Genomic DNA, 25141 nt, shown 5'->3' on the forward strand with positions numbered 1-25141 from the left:
TATACAAATTTGAAGCCACGTGAGCCGCATCAGTTGGTCAATGTTAAAGTGAAATCTCAACAGCGAACTTTGCCTCCGCTTTCTGTGTGTGTTTATAAAATGTACACCTATACAGGTGTAATATATATCAATAAATATTCATGAACTAATTGACTTTGTTACAAAATATGCTATCATTTTATGTTACACTGTAAGCGTGATATATTTATAACAATGCATGCCGTGTAAGATTCTCATAATTTACGTCACATTACGTGTCATAAAATTTCGGGAAATATATAAGAATGTATAAAGAATGTTATTTCAAACGTTATATTTAAAATAAAACTGTATTATAGTGCTACCATTTTAACCTACTTAATATTGATCGCATGACACGAAATTGCAATAAAATATTTCATTATTATGTCAATAATGTCTGTAACTACACCATGAAATCATGTCTAATACTCTGTGGAATTTAATAATTATTACACTTATTGCGTATTATGCACAGGTAATCCATTTATTTATCAAACATTTTCAATAATAACTCAACTTTGTAAAAGATTTTTTTTAGATTATTTACCATGAATGGTCCCGACCAATTGTGCTTACCAAAAATGGATGGATTCGGGGTTTGAGATCAGAAGAAGGGTATGACTTGTACTTAGGCATACCTTATGCAAAAGTAAGAGAGGATAACCCTTTCACAGTAAGTTGTTCACGTGCTTAACCCACGCTGCACTCGTAATAATGTAAATATGTATCTAAAATAAAACTTTATCACAGATAGACACTGTGCTGAGTGTAAGGGAATCCCTAACCACAAGTGTAGCGAGTAAGCGTTTTAACGGTTAATTTTATGTAAAATACGAAACAAAAATTTTTGTAATATCAAGGCGTCTGACATTCATAAAAAAATATTGATAAATAGTTTAGAACTTATTTTTTACAGACTTCCTCGGCCTATCCGAGATGGAACGGAATTTTAGATGCCAGCGACAACACCAAGCTGTGTCCACATGTAGAAGAGGCACTAAAAATACCCGTGGGTACACTCCAATGTCTGAATTTACATATATATGCGCCTCGTAATAGGAAGAGCCTTCCCGTGATCGTGTTCATCTATGGCGGCCAATATAGATTTGGCCATGTCGGTCGAATTGGAAGTTATGTTGTATACATACCAGAATTTTTCGTACAAAACAATGTTATCGTAGTAACATTCAACTATAGATCTGGTGTCTACGGTTTCCTTTGTTTAGATACGCCCGAAATACCCGGTAACCAGGGTCTGAAGGACCAAACACTAGCATTGCAGTGGATAAAGACAAATATAGAGAATTTCGGTGGAGATTCTAACAGAGTTACAATTTTGGGGCACAGTTCCGGCGCCATGAGTACAGATTTTCATGCCTATGTCAATCCTGATTTATTCAACCAATTTATCTTGCAAAGCGGATCAGCATTTATACCAGGGGGCATCGGCGAAGCAGATATAAAGAAACCGATCAAAATAGCCAAAACATTAGGGTATGAAGCTACTACATTAAATGACGCTATAAAGTTTCTGGCCAAAGCCGATGTCCAAGCGGTGGCTACTGCAACTAAGGCCGAGATTTTCAGGCCGTGTATAGAAAAACATTTCCCGGGAGTCAAAGGCTTTTTAAACGAACATCCAGTCAATATGAAGTTAGATTTAAGTAATAAAACTGTTTTAATTGGGAACACTAAGAGGGAATATGCTAAAGAAATTTGTTTACCGTATAATGCTATCGATAGTAAAGATGTGATTAAAATTAATTTGAATATAGGTTTTGAGCACAATGATCATATTGTTGAGAGAATAAAAAAATACTATGACGCACATGAAAAAGAGGGTAAAGTTGAATATGAAAATGTTCTGAAGTTCTTTAGCGATTTATATTTCAACTATCCAACGGATCGGACGATTGATAAATATTTGAGTAGTGGAGCCAAAAAGGTAAGATAAAAACATTTTAAAATTGCTATCAGTGAAATGACATTTTTTAAATCCGTAAATCGTTTTTCGCAACTAAAATTATGTTTAACGGCTATATTAATTTTTACAGATATATCAATATATATTCTCTTACTCTGGAAACAGAAATCTAATGAAGGTGATGAGAAACATATCTGTTGAAGCAACAACGCATGGCGACGATCTTGGATATTTATTTAAAATGACATGTTTGGAGAAGACGAGTGATAGCGATCAACTTTTGGTTGACAGAATGGTAAAAATGTGGACCGATTTTGCTAAATATGGGTAATTGTGAAGCTTAATTTTTCAGATATTATTATTTTAAAAAACTGCGTATATTTACGCCAAAATTTACAAGTCTAGCCATAAATACTCAAACAAAGTAAAAAAAAATCTATTGCAAATAACAATTCGAAGTAATCTCCATTGGGTGCAATATAGTCCTTTAAACGTTGAGGCCAGATATCAATAGAAGCACGCACTCTTTCCATGGGAAAATTCTTCACTGACAATCGTACGGATTGCGTTAGAGACTCCAAATTATCATGGCGTTTAGGGCTTGCCCTACTACCTACTAAGATCTACTCTCTAAAACTGATAATCATTATCCAGCTGAGTAAGATCGGGACTAGACGACGGCCAGTCTTCAGCTCGGATGAAGTCCGAAACGTTCGTTTCCAACCAAGACTGCGCAGATCCATGGATAGATGGACCATTCTTGGTTATTGAACATAGTATTGTTAAGCGACTTCACTACCTTCTCAAGAATGGTATCTTGATACACTTGTGCCGATGTTTTGATACCTTTTTTACAATAGTATTGCTCAGTCACTCCTTCATAGCTACTATCCCACCAAACCATCACTGATGTTGTATAGTGCCCACGTTGCACTCTGTCAACTAATTGGGAAGCTTGCTTAGAGCTTTAAACATAAATATGGTCATTTTGTTAGTTGCTGAATTGTAAAAATTTGCTCATCCGTAAGCAATTTTTTTCAATGACCTGGCTTTGCGTGCCGCTTCAGTAGTTGTTTCAATTTTAATACCCTATTCATGTTTAAATTATCAGTAAAGAAATTACCAGTACGTCTCTTATAGGCTACAAGTCCTAAGTCATGTTTTAAAATACGTGACATGGTTCTATCTTCATCTCGCGAGATAACTTTTTTGCTTTTGGACAGGATTGCTTCGAATTCTTTCTTTGACCACCTTTTTCGTACGAAGACTACACGGACGGCCAGTTCTTTTTCTGTCACAAACAGGGGAGGTCTCATTGTACCTATTAATAGCCCGGTACACAAACATTTTAATAATACCAAGCGTATGGTGAGTTTTAAAAATTGCATTTGGCTCTATACCTACTTTGTGTATCACAATCACAACGATTCGGTTCTCTTTATCACCATATCATATATGATAAAATGGAGTGGCATTTCAATATCGCAAAATATTGTACAGTATATTGGCGCTAAAATGAGAAAACTCAATGCACAATCTTATACAAATAATAAATTCCAAATTCAAATGTAATATTTTTTTTATTTTCAATAGTAACAGTATTTATGGCCAGACTAAGTAAAGTGTATTTATATTTTATGACTACTGCCAAGTACTAGTCACCAGTATGTTCGCCTGTGAATTATGAGGTCTAGGATTCAAATTCCGAATGAAAATTACTGTAAAGGTGAAACACCCCAATGCCATTCGTACACCGTACGATTAGAAAGTACCTGTGTATGTCCACTACCCAAACTCCACAGCAAAAAATAAATTACCTACTTTTATTTATTTGTATGATTAATTAAAGAGGGCTAAATGCTTACGAGTAGAATATAGCTTTCATATTTTCTTCCGTAAAGTGCCGAAACTTAAAAAAACGGTATATTTGTCGTATATACAGTTACGTCTTAGCGACCGACCAACTCAAACAAAATAGTAGTCATTTAAAATATGTAATAGTAATAAAAGTAGTTATGCATATTTACAACAATTCGACCTTAGCCTGACCAATCAGTGCTTCGGGTCGAACTACGGGTCGAAGAAGGTTTTTTAAGGCTGGAGGAAGAACAGCACCTACCTCAACAAGTCGTTTACGCAATAAGAAGGTAAATATATGAATAAAGGTATATTTTCAGAGACCCAACGCCCAAAATATCAAATCTACTGCCAGTAAAATGGGTGCCGACCACTAAACAAAGAAAGTATCTTATTATAGATACTATAATGCGGATGGATGATACCTTGCTCCATGATAGAATAAAATTTTGGCACAATTTATATAAAACTTACGAAAAATTTGTTAAATGGGAAAGTTAGAAATAAATATATTTATATACAAAGTATTTATTTCAAATCAAAGTATAAAGAATACCTTTCATAGAAACGTTCACTGACACATAGCCCACGCCAATAAAAACAAAGTAAAAAACGCAGAATTTAGAAATCGTGACTGTAAATAGTTATGGTACAATTTATTATTAACATTGACAAAATAATCTAATGAAATATAAATTTTGAGGTCGAGACTAACATAATACAAATCCTTGTACAAAACTGTACGTTTTATGTCATACAAAGATAACCACCAGTCTTATACTTCTAAAGAAATTGTTCCGTTAAGTTTTATGTTGTAAACATGTTAATGAATGCACAGAATCACGTCCACCAAACTCGACCTTCGCTTTGGCTATCATACTGATTATCTCTATTGCTATAATTATTTCTACTATAATAACCGTTCCTATCATTATTATTATTCCAGTCATTATTACTATTTCTATAATTATAACTATTTCTATCATTATTATTATTCCAGTCATTATTAGTATTTCTGTTATTATTATTATTTCTATTATTATAAGTATTTCTGTCATTATTACTATTTCTATCATTATTATCGTTCCCATTATTATACTTGTTTCTTGAATATGTATCGGAATCATCATTTTGATAATCATTATAATTTTGATTCGAAGATTCTTGGTGATAATTTTGCTGATTTTGTTGCTTTAAATTTTTGTCTGTCTGATAGTAATTTTGTTGATTTATCTTATGTATTGCATCATAACTGTCATAATTTATATATTTAATAGTGGTGGATTCATATGTGTGTCTGGAATTTTCATTATAATCACTGACAGAATCAACATTATGAGTGTTTTGATTATAATTAGATGTATCTGTATTTTGGTTATTATTTCTCTTATTCTGGTTAATACTTTCTGTCCTTGTATTATAACCGTCGTAGCCTTGATCACCGTCATAATACAACTTGCCATCATTTTGAGTTCTTGAATTACCAGTTTCGTGTGTTTCTCTTCGTTTATTATCGTTTTTATTAGTAACGCGTGTTGATCCTTGATTATTTTGATTCGCATTTCGTGAATTAACAACATTTCGCTTATTTGTTTGCTCGCTGAATACCACAGCTGAGATAAATACTGGATTTGCGATTGCGTATAAGGCTGGAGTTCGAGGCGCACCGCAGGATCGTCCCAGTGAGGTGACGGCTACTATCCTCCAAACGCAGCCATCTTGAATTTGTGCTGGACCGCCTGAATCGCCCTATAAAACATATTTAGATGATTAAAATTGATAATAAATGCAGCTTCAAAACACTCTTTGTTTAGATACAAAAATATGATAGTTTGCAAGTGCTAAAGAAAACTTTTGCTGTTGCACCTGTAATATTATATTTATTAATAGTACTTTAAAGTATGTGTTTCCTCTAAACTTGTTCATCAAAACCTTTGTAAAACTAAAGTCGTAAAGCTCAAGTTAAAGATTTTAAGTTACAACTTAGCACAATGAACTGTCACATAACACAGCACCTGGAAAATTACAGTGAATTTGCCGGTTTTAAATCTAATTAACTGTGATGTGGATATGGCAGAGTCATAACAATTGAATGTAACTAGCATTTGTAAGTAATAATTCTGATTGAGGCCAAATTTACATTTTAAGGTCTATTTCACTTAATTAAATTTAATTGTTAAAAAAATTAGTTTAATTTTGTAAAAGTGAAAGTGACTTCCGCATATTTTCCCCCTCATTACATTTGAAATTTTATTTAATTTGAAAAGTCAAAAATTCTTCTTTTCTTTATGGTCGACCACTTCTTACTGTTTGACGGTTTTACAAAATTATCAAAATTAATAAAAACTCTTAGAATTCTTCAAAGTAAGGTGCCTGCAAATTCTGCAAAAGACTTAATAAGGTAATGCTGAAATAAAGATAATAATAATAACAATAATATTATTATCAATGAAAATAGTGTTGGCAAATTGTCTAAAAAACGTTCCTTCCTTCAACATTTTAAAATAATGTAAATATATAAATTAACCTGACAAGTATCCTTGCCCCCATTCAATTCACCGGCACATATCTGCGTGTCCCTCGAGGGGCCTTCGGGTATCTTTCTAGAGGTCCCCAACACCTCCCGACATTGGGGTATGTCCCACACGGGTATCGATACACTCCGGAGTTCCGGGGATTGGTCACCGCCTGGAAAATATTAAATTGTTTTGAATTATTGTTAAGCGAACTGATTTCTATATTACATTCTTATTTAATATAATTATAAAATATAGCAACTCAGTAGGTGAGTCTAGTATATAATAGCTTGTAAACCGAAATCGAAGTGCTAGCTGTTGTACATTGAAAAAATAGATATTTATTCAAAAAAATCTGATAAAATTAAATATGATAAAAATAAGTCATTGTCATGTAATTGCCCAAAGCATTCTATAAATTATGTTTCAAAAAATCAATAAACTTACCAAACTCTGTCTTGCCCCATCCAGAAGCAATAATATGATCTCCAGGAGATGGAGGTGTTCCCAGACAAGCCGGTCTTATAACTTCAGAAAACCTGTGCCATAAATGCAATCAAATTAGTTTGTTAGGTTAAGTTTGCTGGCAAAGTTCATAAGTAGCGAACACCTCTCTAGTTACATGCTTCTAAAGAGAGATCAATATAAAACAGGGCAAGTGAGGTGACATAAAAAATTATCGTCCGATACCCTTGATTTTCCAATGTCGGTTAAATATTTTAATTAAGAGATTGGGAGCAAGAGTTGCTCTATACGTAGTTCTTTAAATCCGAAACCGAAACGGTTTGCAAAAATTGTATTACGTTACAGATGTTTAATTGCCTGAACATGAAGGAATGAAAGATAATAGTGATATATATGTGATGTTTATAGTAGTCTGTCTATCAAACATTTGGTATTGCGTAATTAATTTGTTTTTTATCCTATTTATAAAAATTATAGAAACATATCTCATAATCTAAAGATAATCGTAACTTATCATCGTGAATATCTCATATAAAAGATAAAAAGGGTTGTATTTATTTATAAAAAGGTTTTTATTTAATGTTAATTGGACCTTTATTTATCTCAAAACACATGTTTAAAAAAAATTACTTACGAAACGGATTTAGCCATTTTTATGAGTGCGATGTCGTAGTAGGATTTGGGAAGTTTGTAGTTCGGGTGTCGGATGGCCGCCGACACTTTGACTACTAATGCTCCCGCGTCATTGAGATATGAAGAGCCAAGCTGGACGGCATGTGGTGGACCGCTGAAAACCATGGTTACATCATAAGTTTGTGGAGTTCTTTGGTGTAAAAAATGCGCACTTCTTTCGCAATCCTTGAATTTTTTTTTTTTATAAACTTGAGTATTAAAAACACACACGTTTTCCTAAATGTTAACGAGGTCAATCATTTATAGTAAGTATAACCCGGTAAACAGATGACAATATTGGTTCAAAGTTGGTTCAAGAATGCGATGGCGAAATATACTTGAGGGGGTAAGAACTGCAAGGGGCTGTTAGCCTTTGATGGTCATAATAGTGTGAGCTTAACATGTAAACTGTAAAGCTCGTCAAACGTCGTAACAGATTAATAATTTAATTAAATATTTTTGTAACGAAAATGTTAATATATAAAACAATGAAGCTTTGGAAAATAATTTAGTCAAATTCATAAATCGACGATTTGATAGTGAAGATAGTTAAACCTGTTTCCTCTCGAATCTTTTAAGAATCAAAGTCAGAACTTTCCAAATGAACGACGTAAATAAATAAATGTTGGAGGACACCTGAAATCTATAAAGAAATAGGATGATTGAAACAGACAAAGCTGGGTAAAGCGAGTAAACAGAGGAAGTACTAACGTTTGAACATTATTATCTTTGTCCTGATAAGCGCAGTGCGCCGCCGTCAGGACGTATCTGTCGCTGAGCAGGCTGCCCCCGCACTTCCACGAATACTCAGCGGACTGTAATTAATCATATTGCATTACTCGATGTCGTAGTCTGAGTTAATCAAGCATTTAGTTTATTCATTGCGTGATAAATGAAACTGTCAAAAAAATCCAAATTAATTAAAAAAAAACACATTTACAACGTTACCTAGTTATCAATAACCATTTAAGTATTTGGTAGTTCAAAGTTACATTACCTTACATAAAAAAATATATAAGAATTTGAATAGTGTAATAATTCGCTTATTGTATTTATATTACAAATTACTATCACTTATGGTTAAGAGGCAAATAAAGAAGAGACAAAAAGAGATCTTTTGGATTCAGTCCAAACTTCTTCAAAGTCTCGAGTTGCTTGGCGTTACCCTGTCGGTGGATTGTGGTCCATATAGAGTGAATAGAAAGCTTGTGTGTAGACTACTGTAGTCATCTTCGGGGGCGGTGCTGCCAAATGTCATCTGGGTGCGTTGGATGCTATTGAGAGACGGGCGAAGCGAATTATAGACGACGATTCACTCGTTGAATCTCAGCTTTTAAATCTTGAACATCGCTTTCGCCTTTCAGTCTTCTAAAGATCACACTCCGGAGAATGCTACTTATTACTACACAACCTGATTCCGTCATCCCATTTTAAATAACGCTCACCTAGAACGACGCTTGAGTTCCACCCCTCCGTTGTTGACATCCCCAGGTGTTGCATTGAACGATTTGGATCGTCGCTTCTTGTAAAAACAGCGAAGGGGTGGAACGTCTTGCCCCCCTTCCATTTTCTCTAGACAGTTTAATATTAGTTCATTTAAACGGCATTGAAATAGGCATCTCCTAGGCAATCGTGCCTTCAATAGGCCGAATCTCACTTAATATCGAGTGGAATCTCACAAACAAAAAAAAAAGACAATCTTACGTGTATCTTTGGCCAGCCAAGCAGGGTCATATGTGGAAAATCCTTGATATTGACGATCACTCCTCCCACCACTAGAGGCACCTTAGAGGGTAGGCACGACGACACGTTGACTTTAATAGGGCGTGGTGACGGTACAAGGGGTATCGCTTGAACTTGCTTCACGTCTAGGGACTTGTATTTGTCGCACACTGAAATTTTATGTCATTCGTTGAATAATTTGGCAAATTTCATTACTATTAGTTTAATCTTTCTTTCAAACCAAAGGGCAGAGAAACAGGAAGCTCACACGAGAGCTTGATTCTAGGACAATTGATTCTTGGAAAAACTAGTATTATTTGTAGGAATGAAGGCTTAGACTGATAAATTACTTGTCTATGAATCAAAAAAATCTGAAAAATATGAATTGTCCATCAATGAGTTACTCCAAACTTACTTTTTTCAGCTAAATCGAGATGTCTTCTCCTCTCAGTGCTACTCATATAGGTCACATCAGGACCCAGTATTAGCTCAGGGCTCACAAAGGCCGCGGTCGACGGCGGCTTGTTGGTTATAGGCGGCCCATTAGTCACGGCCGGTTTGACTCCGGGCCGATTCGAAAAAGGATTTTGTGTTGTGTACCTATTACTGTAAGAGATTTAAACATTTGTTTAAGGCTGCTTTAATATACCTTTCGTATTTTTTTTATTATATCAAAACATATTTAAATGTAAAATTAAAAAAAAAATTAGAGATAATCAATTAAATTAAATAAAAATAATAAAAGGAATAATGAGAATGAAAACCCAAGAAGCATAACTATTATTAATCTCCACTTACCTATAACCATCATTTATGAAATGTACTTGATCATTCTTGGAAACATCTTTTGAATTTTTTGGCTTTTGTGTCCGTTTCACGTTACTATGACTAGATTGAACTGGTGTTGCAGTGTGTCTGGTGGTCGACTCTGTGGCATGATTCAATCTGGCTTTGCTTGTCGCTTTTCTGGTATTTTGTGCGACGTCATAGTATGGCCTGGACGTTTGAAGGAACGGCTGGAGGTCGGAAAAAATATCTGAAAGGTATAAGAAAAATGTTGAAAGCTTATCTGGTTGTTTTTTGATTTGAAGAGACATATTTTTGCTTTAGTTTATAGTTCTCTCGTCGCTAATGGATAGGTCAAACAGCCCTGTGTGTCTTTCAAACCATTTCCTTTTTTCAAAGTTCTGAATACGCATATATTTTGTTATACAAAAGCCCAAGTGTTTTTTTTTAATGTCATTAAGTATTTTACTTACCATAATATTGAGAAGTAGTGTCCGTCACACATATAAATAGTAGCAGTGAAGTGTACCCAAAACGCACCATTTTGACATTTTAAACCGGTACCTGCAAAAAACAAGATTTAATCAAGCCGTAAATTTGTAAGTTATGAGAATTCAAGATATTTTTTTCTCTGCACATTATCAAATCACATGTCTACAAAAAATAAAAAAGTGTAGCTGCGTGCAAATGGGGCAATGTATATGAAATGCTTCCAATTCTACTGCCAGTTCTCAAATCAAGGGCGTAGAACTGAAGAGAAGAACTGGCAATAAACTCGCCACCACTCTTTTTAACCGCCAAGTTTTTGTTTTACACGTTTTTAAGGAGCTACAACCAATACATCATGTTCCACATGACATCTTAAGTAATTAATAAAAATAAATTAAAGACAACGATTTGTCCTCTATCAGCAGGAGGCATGGTGAAATAGGAGCATGCACTTACATTCTCATGGGAACAACACACAAATACGAAGTCGAAATAACTAATCACCGTATACACGAATTCAAGTACACCAAAAGTAGCACCCGTATGACGCATGACCTTGCCATATTTTAGGGAGAGAGACAACAAATTTTGGTGTCTTTCCTCTTGCGTCCAAAATTTCATATTAATAAACTTGAATGTGCCCGTGCCCATGTCTTAATGTGCACTTAAAAAACATTTATTCAAAAGCAAATTATTTATAATACAACTTTACGACAGTAAATTTATTAGAAGCAAAGCAAAGGAGTTATAACAACTATATTCCACTGATTTGGGGGAAATCTTTGCAGAAGGCGTCCATTGGGCGCAGTTTTTAAAATCTGACCAAAGGCCGAGCATTATATTTCTGCCAGAACCCCAAAGAGTTTGTTGTTGTTAATAAAAAGTTTTAATATCTCAAGCATGTTCCCGAATATGGAGATAATATTAGGTCCTTACATATGAAATTGGCGTATTTCGTACTGGCCACTTTAATCACGATGTTATCCTCTTTGGCAAGGAATTCCAAATTCAAATTTGTACAGCTATTTACACATGTATTTGTGCTTCGATGACAGTCATTAATTTGTTTTTTTCTGTTTGCGTCACTCATTTTACAAAATCGAAAACTTAAAATATCGCATTATTTACGAGTACGAGTTCCGCCGTGGCACTAGTGCTGTGGAAACGACTCGAAGGGTGAATGATGTGTATGGCGGTCATGTTGCAAAAGATAACACAGTTCATTTTGGTTCCAACGTTTTCGTTCTCGAAATTTCGACCTGCAGAACAAGCCCCGTGGACGGCCTGAGACCCAAGTTGATAATGAAGTATTGAAGGCTATTGTGGAAGCGGATCCATCGCAAACCACGTCCGAGTTAGCTGCAGGCTGCGGTGTTAGTGATAAAACTGTTTTAATTCACTTGAAGCAAATTGGGAAGATTAAAAGGCTTGAAAGGTGGGTACCTCACGAATTGACTGAAGCAAACCGGCAAACGCGCGTCGACTGCTGCGTTACATTACTGAACCAGCACAATAATGAAGGTATTTTAAACCGAATCATTACCTGTGATGGAAAATGGATTCTTTACGATAATCGGAAGCGCTCAGCGCAATGGTTGGATCCTGGCCAGCCAGCCAAATCCTGCCAAGCGAAAATTAACCTCAAAAAAGTTACTTGTAAGCGTTTGGTGGACTAGTGCCGGTATTGTTCATTGCAGTTTTCTCAAATTTGGCCAGACTATTACGGCTGATGTCTATTGTCAGCAATTGCAAACCATGATGGAAAACCTAGCGGCTAAACAACCTAGGCTGGTCAATCGCTCCACGCCACTGCTACTTCACGACAACGCTACACCACACACTGCACAACAGACGGCTACCAAATTAGAAGAGCTTCAATTGGAATGTCTAAGACATCCTCCGTACTCCCCGGACCTTGCTCCAAGAGATTACCATTTTTTTCGAAATTTGGACAACTTCTTGCAAGGGAAAAAATTTAACTCTGATGGGGCAGTCCAAATCACCTTCACAGATTTAATTGATTCCCGTCCGACTGGTTTTTTTAGTAAAGGGATCAATGAACTACATATGAGATGGCAAAAGTGCATAGAAAACAATGGTTCATACTTTGATTAATTAAATATATTATATTTAAAAATATTCGTCTCTTTGTTCCTCCCATACAAAACGCCAATTTCATATGTAAGGACCTAATATTAAGATTTTTTTGAGTGTTCAGTGAGTGGTACCAAGTGCAGCAGTGAAGGTCTTTTTCAGCACTTCGAAGAGTAAAAAGGCTCCTCACTCGGCCAGCAAAAACTTGTATCGCTCTGGCTAATGTATAACGCTAAAAAAGTAGTAAACAAAGTCAAAACTAATATACTACTTTTTAGACCGACCGCAACACACTTGTCACCCGGCGGGGGCGCTTCCTGATAAGTAGCCTAGAGCGGTCTGAACTCTTGATCAGTCTCTGGGTGCAGTAGCGTTCTTCCGTTTCGTTTGGTTGTAATTAGTCATTTACACTATTACAATTATAGACACGGGCTCCGTATTTCCCTTTTGCCCTATCCCAATAAAACAGAACTCGTCCAAACCGAACAAGCGAATTTTTCGTTTTAAATATAATGTAAATATTGTTTAGATTATTATCATTAAAATATAAATCAGTACAAACTAGTAATTATCTTATAAAACAATTATTTCTTAAGCGCTATGTCGTAATGGCCTTGTGTTTTATAATTGATGACATTAAACTATTATTACTAATACAAAAGACCTATAGTTCATACAGTAATTGGTTTTTCAATATAATAAAATATTTTTCATATAAATATATGTTTAATCTTAATTAATTTTTATAATTGTATATTTTTTTAATCTAAAAGTCGGTTCTATGATTTCTATCGTATCTCATATGCATATAGTATTAAGCTCGAGACAAACAAGACACTTAGCAATTACTTAGTTATTTTTATGTTGTTTACGATATGTTTTTTAATTACAATTAAAAAAGAGTTCCAAACGATAATGCGGTCATCTTATTAATATGCAAAAATATGGAAAAATACGATGGAGGATTCTTGGAAGCAAGGCCATACGTTTTTATTTATCTTTTTTAAAATACACATATATACCAGTACTGTAACAACTAATAAACCTATCTATTTTGTATATTGCAATAGCAAACCGGACTACATACCTTAGAAGTCAACAGCTTCTCTATAGAACAACTGTTCATCGATGTCAAATATAAATCTCTTCTACTTATATAGTTTGTTTGTTTGGTAGATTGATAAGTACACGGACCACTTCGCTTGAATCGAAAATTCCTATCATGTTGTGTTCATTTATATGAAATCACCATTATTACCTTACCATAGTGAAAAAACCTTAACTTACTTTTCATCACACTTGATCAGCGAGAGTCAGCGAGTAAAAAATAATTGATTACTACGTAATACATCTATAACAATGTCCGTGGTATGTGTTTAGTAGAATCTAATAACTTGTTTACAGAAATTATGCAACATTTAATTATTTAATAACAATAATTAAATAATTATTGTATAACATATCTGGAAAATATGATAATGTTATAAAACACTTAAATACAGGTAAATTCACATAAGGTTGCGTGCAATACTAACATAGTATCTATTAATAAACCGATTGGAGACTTGTAGAGAACGGATGAACCTTAGGTTATATTAATAAAAAATCCAATGTATATTACAGTTTTTGATTGATTTGGGTCGAATAAGACCTTGTATTTGACCTGATTTGGACTTTAATTTCAACCAGCTCTGGCCAAAAACGCATAATCGATAAATTGCTATGCCCTCAGTCAGATCTCAAGATGATACGAGATGTCCAGATTACGGAGGCTGTTTCTGCTGTATAAAATAGCAGACAGCAACGTTTGTTTATAGAACCACGACATCCTTAAAATAACTTTAATTATGTATTTTATTTATCCCTATTGAACATATTATTGATATGTTATGTTTAATATGGATGGATGGGGTAGACCCCTGAACTGTAAAATAACCATTTAGTTTGAATAATTGATAAACCGCGTTTCAACCCGGTAATGGTAATATTTTATTTTAGACTATAAAAGAGCGTGACCTAACTTAAGGTGATCTTCTGCCCGTTTGTCCTCTGTTATATAAAAAAATATATATTTTATATGTAAAATGGATATACTTAAAACTGGTTGAACGAGATTTAAAGATATCTAGAAGGACGTATTAACGGAAATTTAGAGACTGGACTGGCCAAGAGTTCTTCTTAAATATACTACAAATGTAGAAATTTTATTTTTATATATTCGCGAATAAGATTCCAGACTTTTCACCGTCTTTCACTTTTCACATCATATACCTAACGGTTTGGAAGTGCTTTAACTTTATCAGACGCAATGGCGTTTTATGACACAATATACAATATTAACCGTTTTAATGACGTTGACCTCCTAATTAATTTAAATTTGACTATGCGCAATCTTTTTTTTTTCAAAGACAATGGCCATTTTAACATTATAAGGTACTATTATAATTGTCTTTCTTTCTACCCAAGGTACTGTTGTAGTTGTGTACCTTCGATTACTCCTGGATATTTTCAAACAAAATACTTTAACTATTACTGTTAAAAAAAATTTATGTACAATTACAATGTCTTTAGTAAAAATTTGCCTATGCTTGTAGAGTTCTTGAACGAAAATATGTCGGTAGAAAATTTATAGGTCCAACAACACGAGCTCGATTCATCCTTTTCAGCAATTCATACCTGCACGGTTTTGGTAAATAAATTGTCACAGCGTAAACATTCATTTATAAAAACAATCTACAACAATAGAAACTAATATGACCTACGTTTTTAATTTATTCTAGTATTTAATTTTATAACTACAAAACTTGCCTTTACACTAAGCCCAGATACACACACTAAACACATATAATCACTTACTTTTTCAATGTGTTTACGCGTCTATGTATAAAGTTACACTAAGTGATCGTTGACGCAAAACAATCTGCGCTGAGTGAGGGCTGTCAATTATAAGTTTTTATTAAAATTATTGTTCCTCACTCATATACAGACAACGACTTGCTTACGAATAATTTGCATCAATTTTGAGATCGCGTGATGAATCATTTATCTTTTAGTGTCAGCCCTAGATAACCGGGCGCCATTAATAATCTACAAACAGCCCCAGTAGCAAGTTCACCATCGTTTAATAACCGTTGGTTTAATTTACAAGATATCGGATCAAAAAATGAACACAGTTTAATAAAGCATTGTTTATTTATTTTTAAATATTGATGACTTGATGATAGGCCCTTAGCCTATCATCAAGTCATCTTTTAGGAAAAATATGTGAGGAAAAGTAAAAAAACTGGCAATCAAAACGAAGTAAGGTTTTTTATATAACAGGGGGACAAACTACCCCACATCTCTACGCAACGCCAAGGGATCAAGCGGCTCGGAAAGTGACTGGTCGTTGACGATTCAAATTGCTCTTCGTTTAATACGGTCAAGTGGAAGAGCTGGTACTGGGAAGCTCCCGACCAGAGGTGAGAACCGTACTCTATATAAGGCATTACTTAACTAAATACCGCCTTGTATAAGTCTAGTGAAAAGTAACAGAATTAAAATAGGCAGCGCAAGAACAATTGGCTTCGAACGCACCTTAATGTTGTTACTGTGGAATCGCACACTTAACAACTGAGTTAACGTATTGGCTTTATTCAATCACCGCTAAGCTTGTTATTTGCTCCACGCATCAAGAAAGTTGTATCATCATTCAATGTACAAGGTATTTCCCGTCGCCCTTCGATTTATATGTCATAAATTTATGCTTATTCTATTAGTCATAAATTTATACAATCATGCTAGGCTATATGTGAGACATGGCATATAATTAGGATGTATGACTATGTTCTTTCCTAAAGCCGTAGGTTATTTAAGCATTATTATGACATTGGTGATCCTGGGTTGGGTTCCCGGCGAATCATTAATGGTTTTGCCTCGGAATGTCATTCATCGACTTGCCTAAAATTGTGAAACAGACAGAGATCAACTACATTCAATCACTAAACAGTGTTTTATAACTACTTCAATTACTTACTAAGCGTTGATTCCATTTATAGTTAAAACACCTAAACAAGGCCTCCATCACGAAAGGTTTATATTTATCTACTAGTCATAATAAAGAAACCAGGTTTTAACTTACCAAAGCTTATAAACAATAATGTATGTTATCTTATAAAAATTTAATGCAACCATATTATTTATTTATACTTCGTTACCATAATACACATAATTATACAAACAAAAAGTAAGTAGGTTACAAAAGTTATTAGGCAACAGGCGGCCTTATCGCTAACAAGCGATTTCTTCCAGGCAACCCTTTCCTATTATGTTTTGTTTAGTTAGCAACCAAAATATACTTTCCATAGAGAATAAACATAAATAAAACTTAAATTTCGATAAATAATTCTGTAATTTTCTCAAAACAACTTCCAAGACCAATACTTAAGGTCAATCACCCCTCAAATGTCATATAATGGCGTTAACGTACCTTAACAATAATTAAATTATATTGAATCAAACAATATAGTCTAGCATTAAATTAAGAGATCAATCTCTACGTCGTGGAATTTTCTTGGATATCTAACCACAGATAGTTGTGTCGTATAGAAACAAACTCCGCCAGATCCAGTTTCGGGAAAAAAAAAGCTTTTGTAGTCTATGGATTCTGTATCTTGAGCTCTATGGTCCAATAATTCATAGAATCTTTCAAACCCAGTTAAATCCTAGTTATTTCACGTACTTTTCTTGCGTTTCATTTCACAACACGCCAGATCCTTGATAAGACAGCATCAAAAACCGATAGATCCACCTCAACCAATCAGAGAAAAGCATTTTGATAGACAAGTGTCATGGCGGTACTAAATATGGTAATGGCCGCTCATGCTTTTGTTTGTTTTTGTGCCGGGTTTTATCGTGAATTTTTATTAAAACAATGTCCGATTTACCAAAAAAAATCGAACCAGTTCCTCCGGAACATGCAAGGAAGCGAGGGGTCAACAAAAGTAACTGGAAATGTGAGAAAAAACGACGTGAGCGGTGAGTGAAACTATCATACGATTTGCTATACAGAGTGTTACAGAATGTGTGTGATTTGAGATAGAGGTGTTAATCTGGTATCATTGTTTGAATCATATAAATATAAATCTACCAAGTGCGAGTCGGACCCGTATAGCCATAAAATTTAAAAATCTGATTGTATGGAGCCTCAATGCGTCAGTCCGACTCCCAATGACCGTTTTTTTTATTTGTTGTTATGTCATGAAATAAGTAGATGGAATGTCGTGGATGGAAGCCTAAAAACGGATTCGTGTATACATTATATATTATTTATTTTCAGATATTCTGCGAAAAAACTGCCATCTCTTCCAAAATGTAAGCACAAAACTAATTTTACTTTTAAATGCCTTACACTAAAAACGCAAGATGTTGCTCGGTTTCACCAGATTTTTTACAAATTGATCAATAAACTGAGCCAAGACAACTTTATACTAAAACATTGCCGTTTCTCTAAATGCCAAAGAAAAAGGCTCAAAGATCAGTCTAGAGGACCAAAGAATTTAAGTGCAGAATACTATGTCACAATAAAAAATCCTTACAAACAGGTCAGGGTATGCAAAACAGCTTTCATTAAAATATTACAAGTGGGGAAAGATAGAGTTACAGGCATTCTACAGAGATCGTATAAAGAGGGAGGCAGAGAATCGAGGTGGAAACCACAAAAAAGATAAATATGCACAGAGGCAAAGAAGTGTAATGACATTTATTGAGTCCATAGAAGCAGCTGAACCGTATTATTGCAGGGCCAAATCGTTTGTAAGACTGTACTTGCCACCTGAATTAAATATTAAAAAGCTGTGGAAAATGTATGAAGAGCAAATTGCAAGTACCCCCTATTTAAAGGTAAAACAATCATTTTTCAGACAAATCTTTAACCGCAAGTACAATGTTAGTTTTGGCTCTCCCCTGAAAGATACCTGCTCCAGATGTTTTGAATTAAAAAGGAAAATAGAAAGTACAAATGGCCAAGAGAAACAGATTCACATAACCCAAAAAAGGTTACATAGCCTGAAAGCCAAAACCTTTTATGACTTATTAAAAAAGGAAGAACATGATACCATTTCAATGTCATTCGATTGCCAAAAAAACAGCGCGCTGCCTAAACTGCCCGACCAAGCGGCTTACTTTAGTAGGCAGTTCAATATGAGAAATTTTACAGTCGTTATTGGTACATCGAAATCTGCTTTAGATAACGTACGAACTTATTACTGGTGTGAAAATGAGCATGCAAAATCTTCATCTGAAATCGCAAGTGCAGTATTCGACACATTGATCAGCTTGGATATCCCAAGCGATAAAACAAGAGTAAGACTGTTTGCTGACGGTTGCGGCGGTCAAATGGTTGTAATCAAATGCACCACCACATGTAAAGAAAATTGAAATTATATTTTCCATGGTTGGCCATTCATTCTTACCGCCCGACAGGTTATTTGCAACAATTGAAAAGGAAGTAAAGAAGATGTCAGTCATTTGCGACCCACAAATTTATGTAAATATATTTACAAAACACGCAACTGTTGTAAAACATTTGGGGGTGGATGTTGAAGTGTATGACTGGAAGAACGAAGTGAATAATGTATGCAAACCTCCAGGCAGCTGGCATTTCAAATTTAATGCTTGCAAACGATTTATACTGCACAAAGGTCGCTAGAATGTCAGCGTACAAGGAGAGGAAAACTACAGAAGCGAATATACTCAACCAAAATATGTGACTAAGAAAACAAGAAGTTGCGGAATGGGAACCTGTAATAAGACGAAAGGGGAATAAAATTAATATAAAAAAGATTGCTGATGTTTCGAACCTGTTATCAAAACACTTTGGTGAAGACTGGAGAACTATTGAGAGTTTAGCTTATTACAGGGACATTGAAGTTAATAATGACAATTCCGAAGAACGCTAAGATCTAGTATGCGTACCGCTTGAAGAAAATGAAAATTGTGTTTGATATAATTTTGGCGATATTAATTAAAGTTTAGATTTATTATTTTTGGTAGTTTTACTTCCTCTTAATCTGTAATTTTAGAACACCCTATAAGTTGATAATGACGTTGCGTAGTTGGCATCGATCTCCGCCACATCTATTTCTGTGAGAAACAAAATCCGTCAGATCCGAGTGTCATTATCAATAACCGCTAAATCTATTTTTTTCATTTAGTTATTATTTCAGTATCTTTTTTTAAAAAATAACAGTTAAACGTAACTGTTACCAGCAAAAAAAAATGTATACTGTAAAATTCACCTTTCTGGATCTGGCGGATTTTAATTCTATACGACAGTTATCGAATGTGTTGTCCAAATAAAACAGTTATAACCAATTGAAGCTACGTTTGTAACCTATGGTTTGCCTTTGAATAAAAAAATACGTATGTATTTGTTAACTAGCAATGTAATGAAATTTCAATACTTACTTTTTTCATAACAGGTGACAGTTAATTTAAAAATAATGTTTAAGAATATTTGGGTTTTGTCTATTTACAAAATAATGCGTGGTAGAGTTAACGTAAAGTTTGACATAAGAAACAAGGTAAATAATATTTTAGTATATTGACACGGAATACGTTACTCGTTAAAAATGTGGAAAATCGTCTATGAATAGAAGGCATCAAGGCTTTATTGAACCTAAATTAAATACATTTGGTACTTGAGATCCCGAATATAAAAATATTTGTTTGATCACAGTCTCAAATCTTTAAACTATATTAAAACTTATAATTTTAATACATCTTCTATATTTAATATACTTATTTTATGAGCCTTGTCGAATTGTTGAATAGTCAAAAGCGCATAATAGCACAATAAATGTAAATAAAATAAATAATCTTTAACATTTGCTTTGACAGTTACTTCTTTAAGTAACTGTGTATTTATAAGTCTACTTGAGAATAATAAGGCTTTTGTTAAATCTATGAATTATTTCTAATACATTTGACAGCGCTCTAGGTCTTAAGATACATTGTAGAGTAAACAGAGCCACAAAATAATATTCAGTCATAATTTTGTATTATATACAGTCAGTTCGTAATTCGTCAATTGTCAGGCGAATTCGTATTGATCTTTCAGGACACTGAAAGAGTAGACACAAGAGTATATATATATGTAGTATTAGTATAATGGGATTCTCAATGTTGAGGTAATGACTTTGAGTAGAATTATATTAAAACTCGGTTGGTGAAGGAAGCATGTGAGGAAATACATCAAGGCATAACAATGTGTCGTTAGTCTCAGAAAGCGGATCGCAAAGAGAACCAAATAATTAACTAAAGCAAAGCAGTCTGAGACCAACGCCCCAAGACATTTGAAGTGTTGTAGCGGCATCTATTCCTTCTTGAAAAAAATAACTCGTAAATGCTTCTGATGGGCAGACTATACTTTTATCGTCTTTAAACACTTTAACCAATGCATATATGACGCGTTTTCTTTTGAAAAAACAGAGTATTTGTGTTTGTATTCAATATCAGCAGAAACAGTACACTTTCTTTTTTTCATCCTCTTTTTGTAATTGTACTCTTAACTCTTCCACATTCTTCATCACATTAATATCTGCTGCACAATCCTCTACTATCTTCTGGAATAACTCTTCTGTAAATAATAATAATTAAACCATATTAATTATTAATTCTATATTTTCCACTGTTAAAAATAGCTTTTGATTTTAATTTATTTATTATTTAGTCCAATTTACAACAAAAAAACTTACTAAACTTCTACGATATTGTGAACTCTTACCAACATTCTCTCCAGTTTTGCTCGAAGTTAGAAAGTGTCCATGTAGACCTTGAGAGTATGTATGTACTATATCTTCCGGGACCTCTCGTTGCACCTCATTGGAGTCAACTAGATCTTTTTTGGTACCACAGAGATATACTTTGCACTCCTGAAAGAACCCAAGAACACAATTTTGCATACATTGTTTACAAAAGCCAAGCTTATGTTGGCCATACATAAGTTTATTTTAATTTCTCACTTCTTCAACTGTCCTCAATTCTTGCAACCAATGCCGGAGTCGCGTCCAAGACTCGAGACAACAGGGGTCATAGCATATAATCGCCGCATGCGCACCGCGGTAATACATACGTGTCATCGCTTCATAGCTGGAAATTAACAAAAAGTTTAAAAAAAAAGATCAGACAAGACAAGATTCTATATTGTATTGAAGAACAGTTAATCAGCCGCATTTTACTTCCAACTTGCTATAATTTTGGATGGAAAAAATCCATGTCTGGGCATCAAATTTCTGTATCTGTTAAGGGAAATCTTATTTTTGTTCTAATTTGCCTTATGTGTTTGACGTCATCAAGTTTTTGGGTTTTAGGCATTTTAATAATAAATTGGGCACATTGTTTTATAAAAGGGTCAAGTTTAGGGCATTATTTCAAATAAATTTGATATATTATGTCATGTTTCATTTCCATGACCTAGATTTTTCAAATTCGCTGAAGTAAATTATAATGTTTACAAACACCTATGAATAAATGATAGTTTATATTACAAAAAAAGAAACTATCTTTTTTTGTTGTTTCGTAACTCATTATCATTATGAACACTACATAAATCCTGTATGTCTGTATGTTGATATTTAAATTGGGCAACATAAGGTATTTCCTAATGGGACTATACCTATGAGTAATTTTCAAGTATGAGGAGATTAACCACTAATTGAATTGCATTGAATAACTTTCCTTTAACAGTTGATTTGATTTCTCTTTAGATCTATAAATCTTGTTTTTTACAATGCTTAATACTTGTTTTAAGTGATGAATTGGAAATCACCTATGGGGTTCCGCAAGGAAGCATATAAGTTCCAACATTATTGTTAATATATATTAATGCATTAAGCAATCTAAAACTTGATCACGGGCAAATATTTTCCTATGCGGATGATACGGCTGTACTTTTCCCAGGGCTTAACTGGGCAGAAGTAAAAAAAATCAACGGAAGTTGGACTGACAACTATTGCTAAGTGGCTTGATTTTAATCTTTTGTCTCTCAATAAATAGAAAACTAACTATGTATGCTTCAGAATTTCTGATCGAACTCAACCACCTAAATATTTTAAAATTAAAATACATCACTGCAATATGCAAAGAGACAGTAACTGCCCGTGTCTTCCCATAGCAAAAGTTAGCTCTATCAAATATTTGGGCATTCAAATTGACGAGCGACTATCATGGTATCCCCATATAGAGTCCATGACTGGTAGATTAAGGAAATTAACATATATTTTTTAAATTTTGCGACGCATTACATCGGATAAAATACTTTAAAGAATTTACATAGCACTTGTTCAGTTCGTATTGACATAGGATTGATATAGGATAAACATATGGGGATAGGCCAATAAAACATTTTTTTTTTGGAATTTGAACAGGGACATAGCGCTCTATTAAAGGTCATGCTGTTACGGCCATACAGATTCCCATCGGAAGAGCTTTATCATCTCAGCCAATTACTTTCCGATAGGAAGCTGTATGTCCTGAATTTTTTTTTTGGAATTTGAACAGGGACATAGCGCTCTATTAAAGGTCATGCTGTTACGGCCATACAGATTCCCATCGGAAGAGCTTTATCATCTCAGCCAATTACTTTCCGTTAGGAAGCTGTATGTCCTGAATCTAATTTTAAAATCACACAGAGCGCTACCATTTGATAGTAGGCTGTTCTTAAAAAGAAATAGAGATGTTGACCTGGGTCAGACCGTAAGGACTGACTTCACCAGATGCAATATGCAAGCAGACTACATCTATAATGAATTAAATAGGCTGCTTAACATCTACCCGCTTACCGTCTACATTCTAAAAATACGACTTAAGGACTGGCTCATGGACGTACCCTACACAGAGTTAGAGCTTCTTCTGAGGCCTAGTACGTAGTTACAGACTTATTCATTCACTCACTGACTCACTCACACACTCACTTATGCACTAAATGATAACAGTTAAAAATCAATAACAAAATAATAATAATAAAAGATGTAACTAAATTAAATATTTTATAATTAAGTTTGTTATGAAAGAGCTGGAAACCCTGACAAAGGTATTTTTTACTTAAAAGGGTTCCCAAATCTTACACATTGTAATACAATTGTACTTAAAATTAATAAACACATTTTTCTTAATTATTATTTGTTTTAATCTATTTTCTTAAACATGTAATAAAAATACAGTTTAAATTTGAACTATTTTAATATTTACCGTTCACTACCAGCAGTATCCCATATTCCAACATTGAATGGTTTTCCATTCACATATATTGTTTTGGCACAGAAAGCTGCGCCAATAGTCTGAAATAGGATAAAAACATATTTAATTTGTATCAAGAACATATTCAGTTATCATATTATGTCAATGGTGTTTTTTAGCCAAAAATGCAACAGAACAAAACAACATCTTTACTGAGGCTAACACTGAGTATGTATACATAGATTAACTCAGAAAAATCTAATCTAATTAAAGAAGACATTAAAATTTAAATTCACTGTCCTTATGAGATAAATTTCTCAGTACTACTATTTTTAACAATTTATTTACTAAATGTGCTGTATACTTATTGGATAACATATTTAGGGCATTTTTAGTTAATATATTGTAGTTCAGTTCCAATGATTTATACATTCCTAAGAAGGATGACCCTGTCGATTTAAAATATTAGCACAGCAATATAAATTGCCTTCAATAATTATTGCATAAATAATTCAATAATTATGAAGCTGAACACCATTCTACAATAAAAAATATTATAAAAAGTATAAATATTGAATGATTATAAATAATAGATGCATAATTTACAAAACATTAAAAAAGTTCTGTAGTTAATGTATGTTGAAAGTAATTGAGATAATCATGAAACACCCCCTTGCGTCATTAAGTTTTATTAGTTTTATTAATTGAAACAATCACCGTAGTAGGCGTTTGTAATTATCTTAAGATGTCGAAGAAATGATAAAAATAGACTTAGAATAATTTTAAAAAGTACATACGTTTTGGTATGGCGTTGAAGCATTAAACCGACAATTCACAAATCTAATTACTAAACTAGTCTTTCCAACATGTTCACTGCCTAATAACACAATCTTAAAATCACATCGACTCATTGTGCTTATAATATGAATTTCGACTAAAACTTCATTATTACATTTCCTTACAGTTTTATTTGAGATATGCTTTTATATAAAAAATAATATTAATTTAAGTATTTTATTACATTAAAATCCTATACATCGCCTTATTGTAAAAGAATATTGTTAAAATTCCGTCTCAAAACTTATTACTTAAAGCAAAATACAGAAGTCTCAAGTCACCATAGTTAACAGACTCAGTAATAGAATGGCAATAGAAGGTTGAAGGTTAATTATAAATTGTGTTAACTACAGTAATAATATAATTAGTAGAAAATAGAGATACCGCTCTCGACTAAACCAAAATCAATGATTCCAACACCTATAGAATGTTCCCCCTAGCACCAACTTAAAATACCCCTAAATATCGATTAAAACCCCTTAATGTACACTCGGTTTTAGGGATAGTTTGAAATATTAATCAAAAATACATTAAAGTTTTA

At 33.7% G+C, this 25141-nt stretch overlaps 3 protein-coding genes across 8 annotated transcripts; 1 reads left to right on the forward strand and 2 right to left on the reverse strand.

The window, feature by feature from the left end:
- Window positions 1–332: 332 nt before the first annotated feature.
- LOC123715047 (juvenile hormone esterase-like) lies at window positions 333–4318 on the forward strand. Of its 4 annotated transcripts, none has more exons than XM_045669835.1 (5): window positions 333–496; window positions 560–694; window positions 938–1966; window positions 2076–2272; window positions 4123–4318. In XM_045669835.1, the coding sequence occupies exons 1-5, from the start codon at window positions 440–442 to the stop codon at window positions 4301–4303; spliced, it is 1599 nt and encodes a 532-aa protein (XP_045525791.1). In that variant the 5' UTR covers window positions 333–439; the 3' UTR covers window positions 4304–4318. The 4 variants fall into 4 exon arrangements, with proteins under 4 accessions (XP_045525791.1, XP_045525793.1, XP_045525794.1 ...); XM_045669837.1 differs by having other exon boundaries at window positions 2076–2240; window positions 4123–4316; XM_045669838.1 differs by lacking the exon at window positions 4123–4318 and adding an exon at window positions 3169–3270 and having other exon boundaries at window positions 2076–2240.
- Window positions 4315–15462, reverse strand: LOC123715045. 3 transcript variants are annotated; one of them, XM_045669834.1, is made up of 11 exons: window positions 15355–15453; window positions 10437–10527; window positions 9976–10213; window positions 9593–9783; window positions 9160–9347; window positions 8167–8270; window positions 7418–7570; window positions 6766–6857; window positions 6330–6490; window positions 4987–5551; window positions 4315–4950 (listed from the first exon to the last, which is right to left on the reverse strand). In XM_045669834.1, exons 2-11 carry the CDS (start codon window positions 10504–10506, stop codon window positions 4643–4645), a joined length of 2070 nt encoding a protein of 689 aa, XP_045525790.1. In that variant the 5' UTR covers window positions 10507–10527; window positions 15355–15453; the 3' UTR covers window positions 4315–4642. The 3 variants fall into 3 exon arrangements, with proteins under 3 accessions (XP_045525790.1, XP_045525789.1, XP_045525788.1); XM_045669833.1 differs by having other exon boundaries at window positions 4315–5551; window positions 15403–15462; XM_045669832.1 differs by having other exon boundaries at window positions 4315–5551.
- A 4092-nt stretch (window positions 15463–19554) lies between these two features.
- LOC123715144 (ras-related protein Rab-24-like) lies at window positions 19555–24991 on the reverse strand. Its single transcript, XM_045670004.1, has 5 exons — window positions 24561–24991; window positions 23776–23864; window positions 21549–21675; window positions 21311–21458; window positions 19555–21163 (listed from the first exon to the last, which is right to left on the reverse strand). Exons 1-5 carry the CDS (start codon window positions 24672–24674, stop codon window positions 21039–21041), a joined length of 603 nt encoding a protein of 200 aa, XP_045525960.1. The 5' UTR covers window positions 24675–24991; the 3' UTR covers window positions 19555–21038.
- Between the last annotated feature and the right edge of the window lie 150 nt (window positions 24992–25141).

Source organism: Pieris brassicae, chromosome 10 (genome assembly GCF_905147105.1).
Source record: "Pieris brassicae chromosome 10, ilPieBrab1.1, whole genome shotgun sequence".
NCBI classification, from domain to species: domain Eukaryota; kingdom Metazoa; phylum Arthropoda; class Insecta; order Lepidoptera; family Pieridae; genus Pieris; species Pieris brassicae.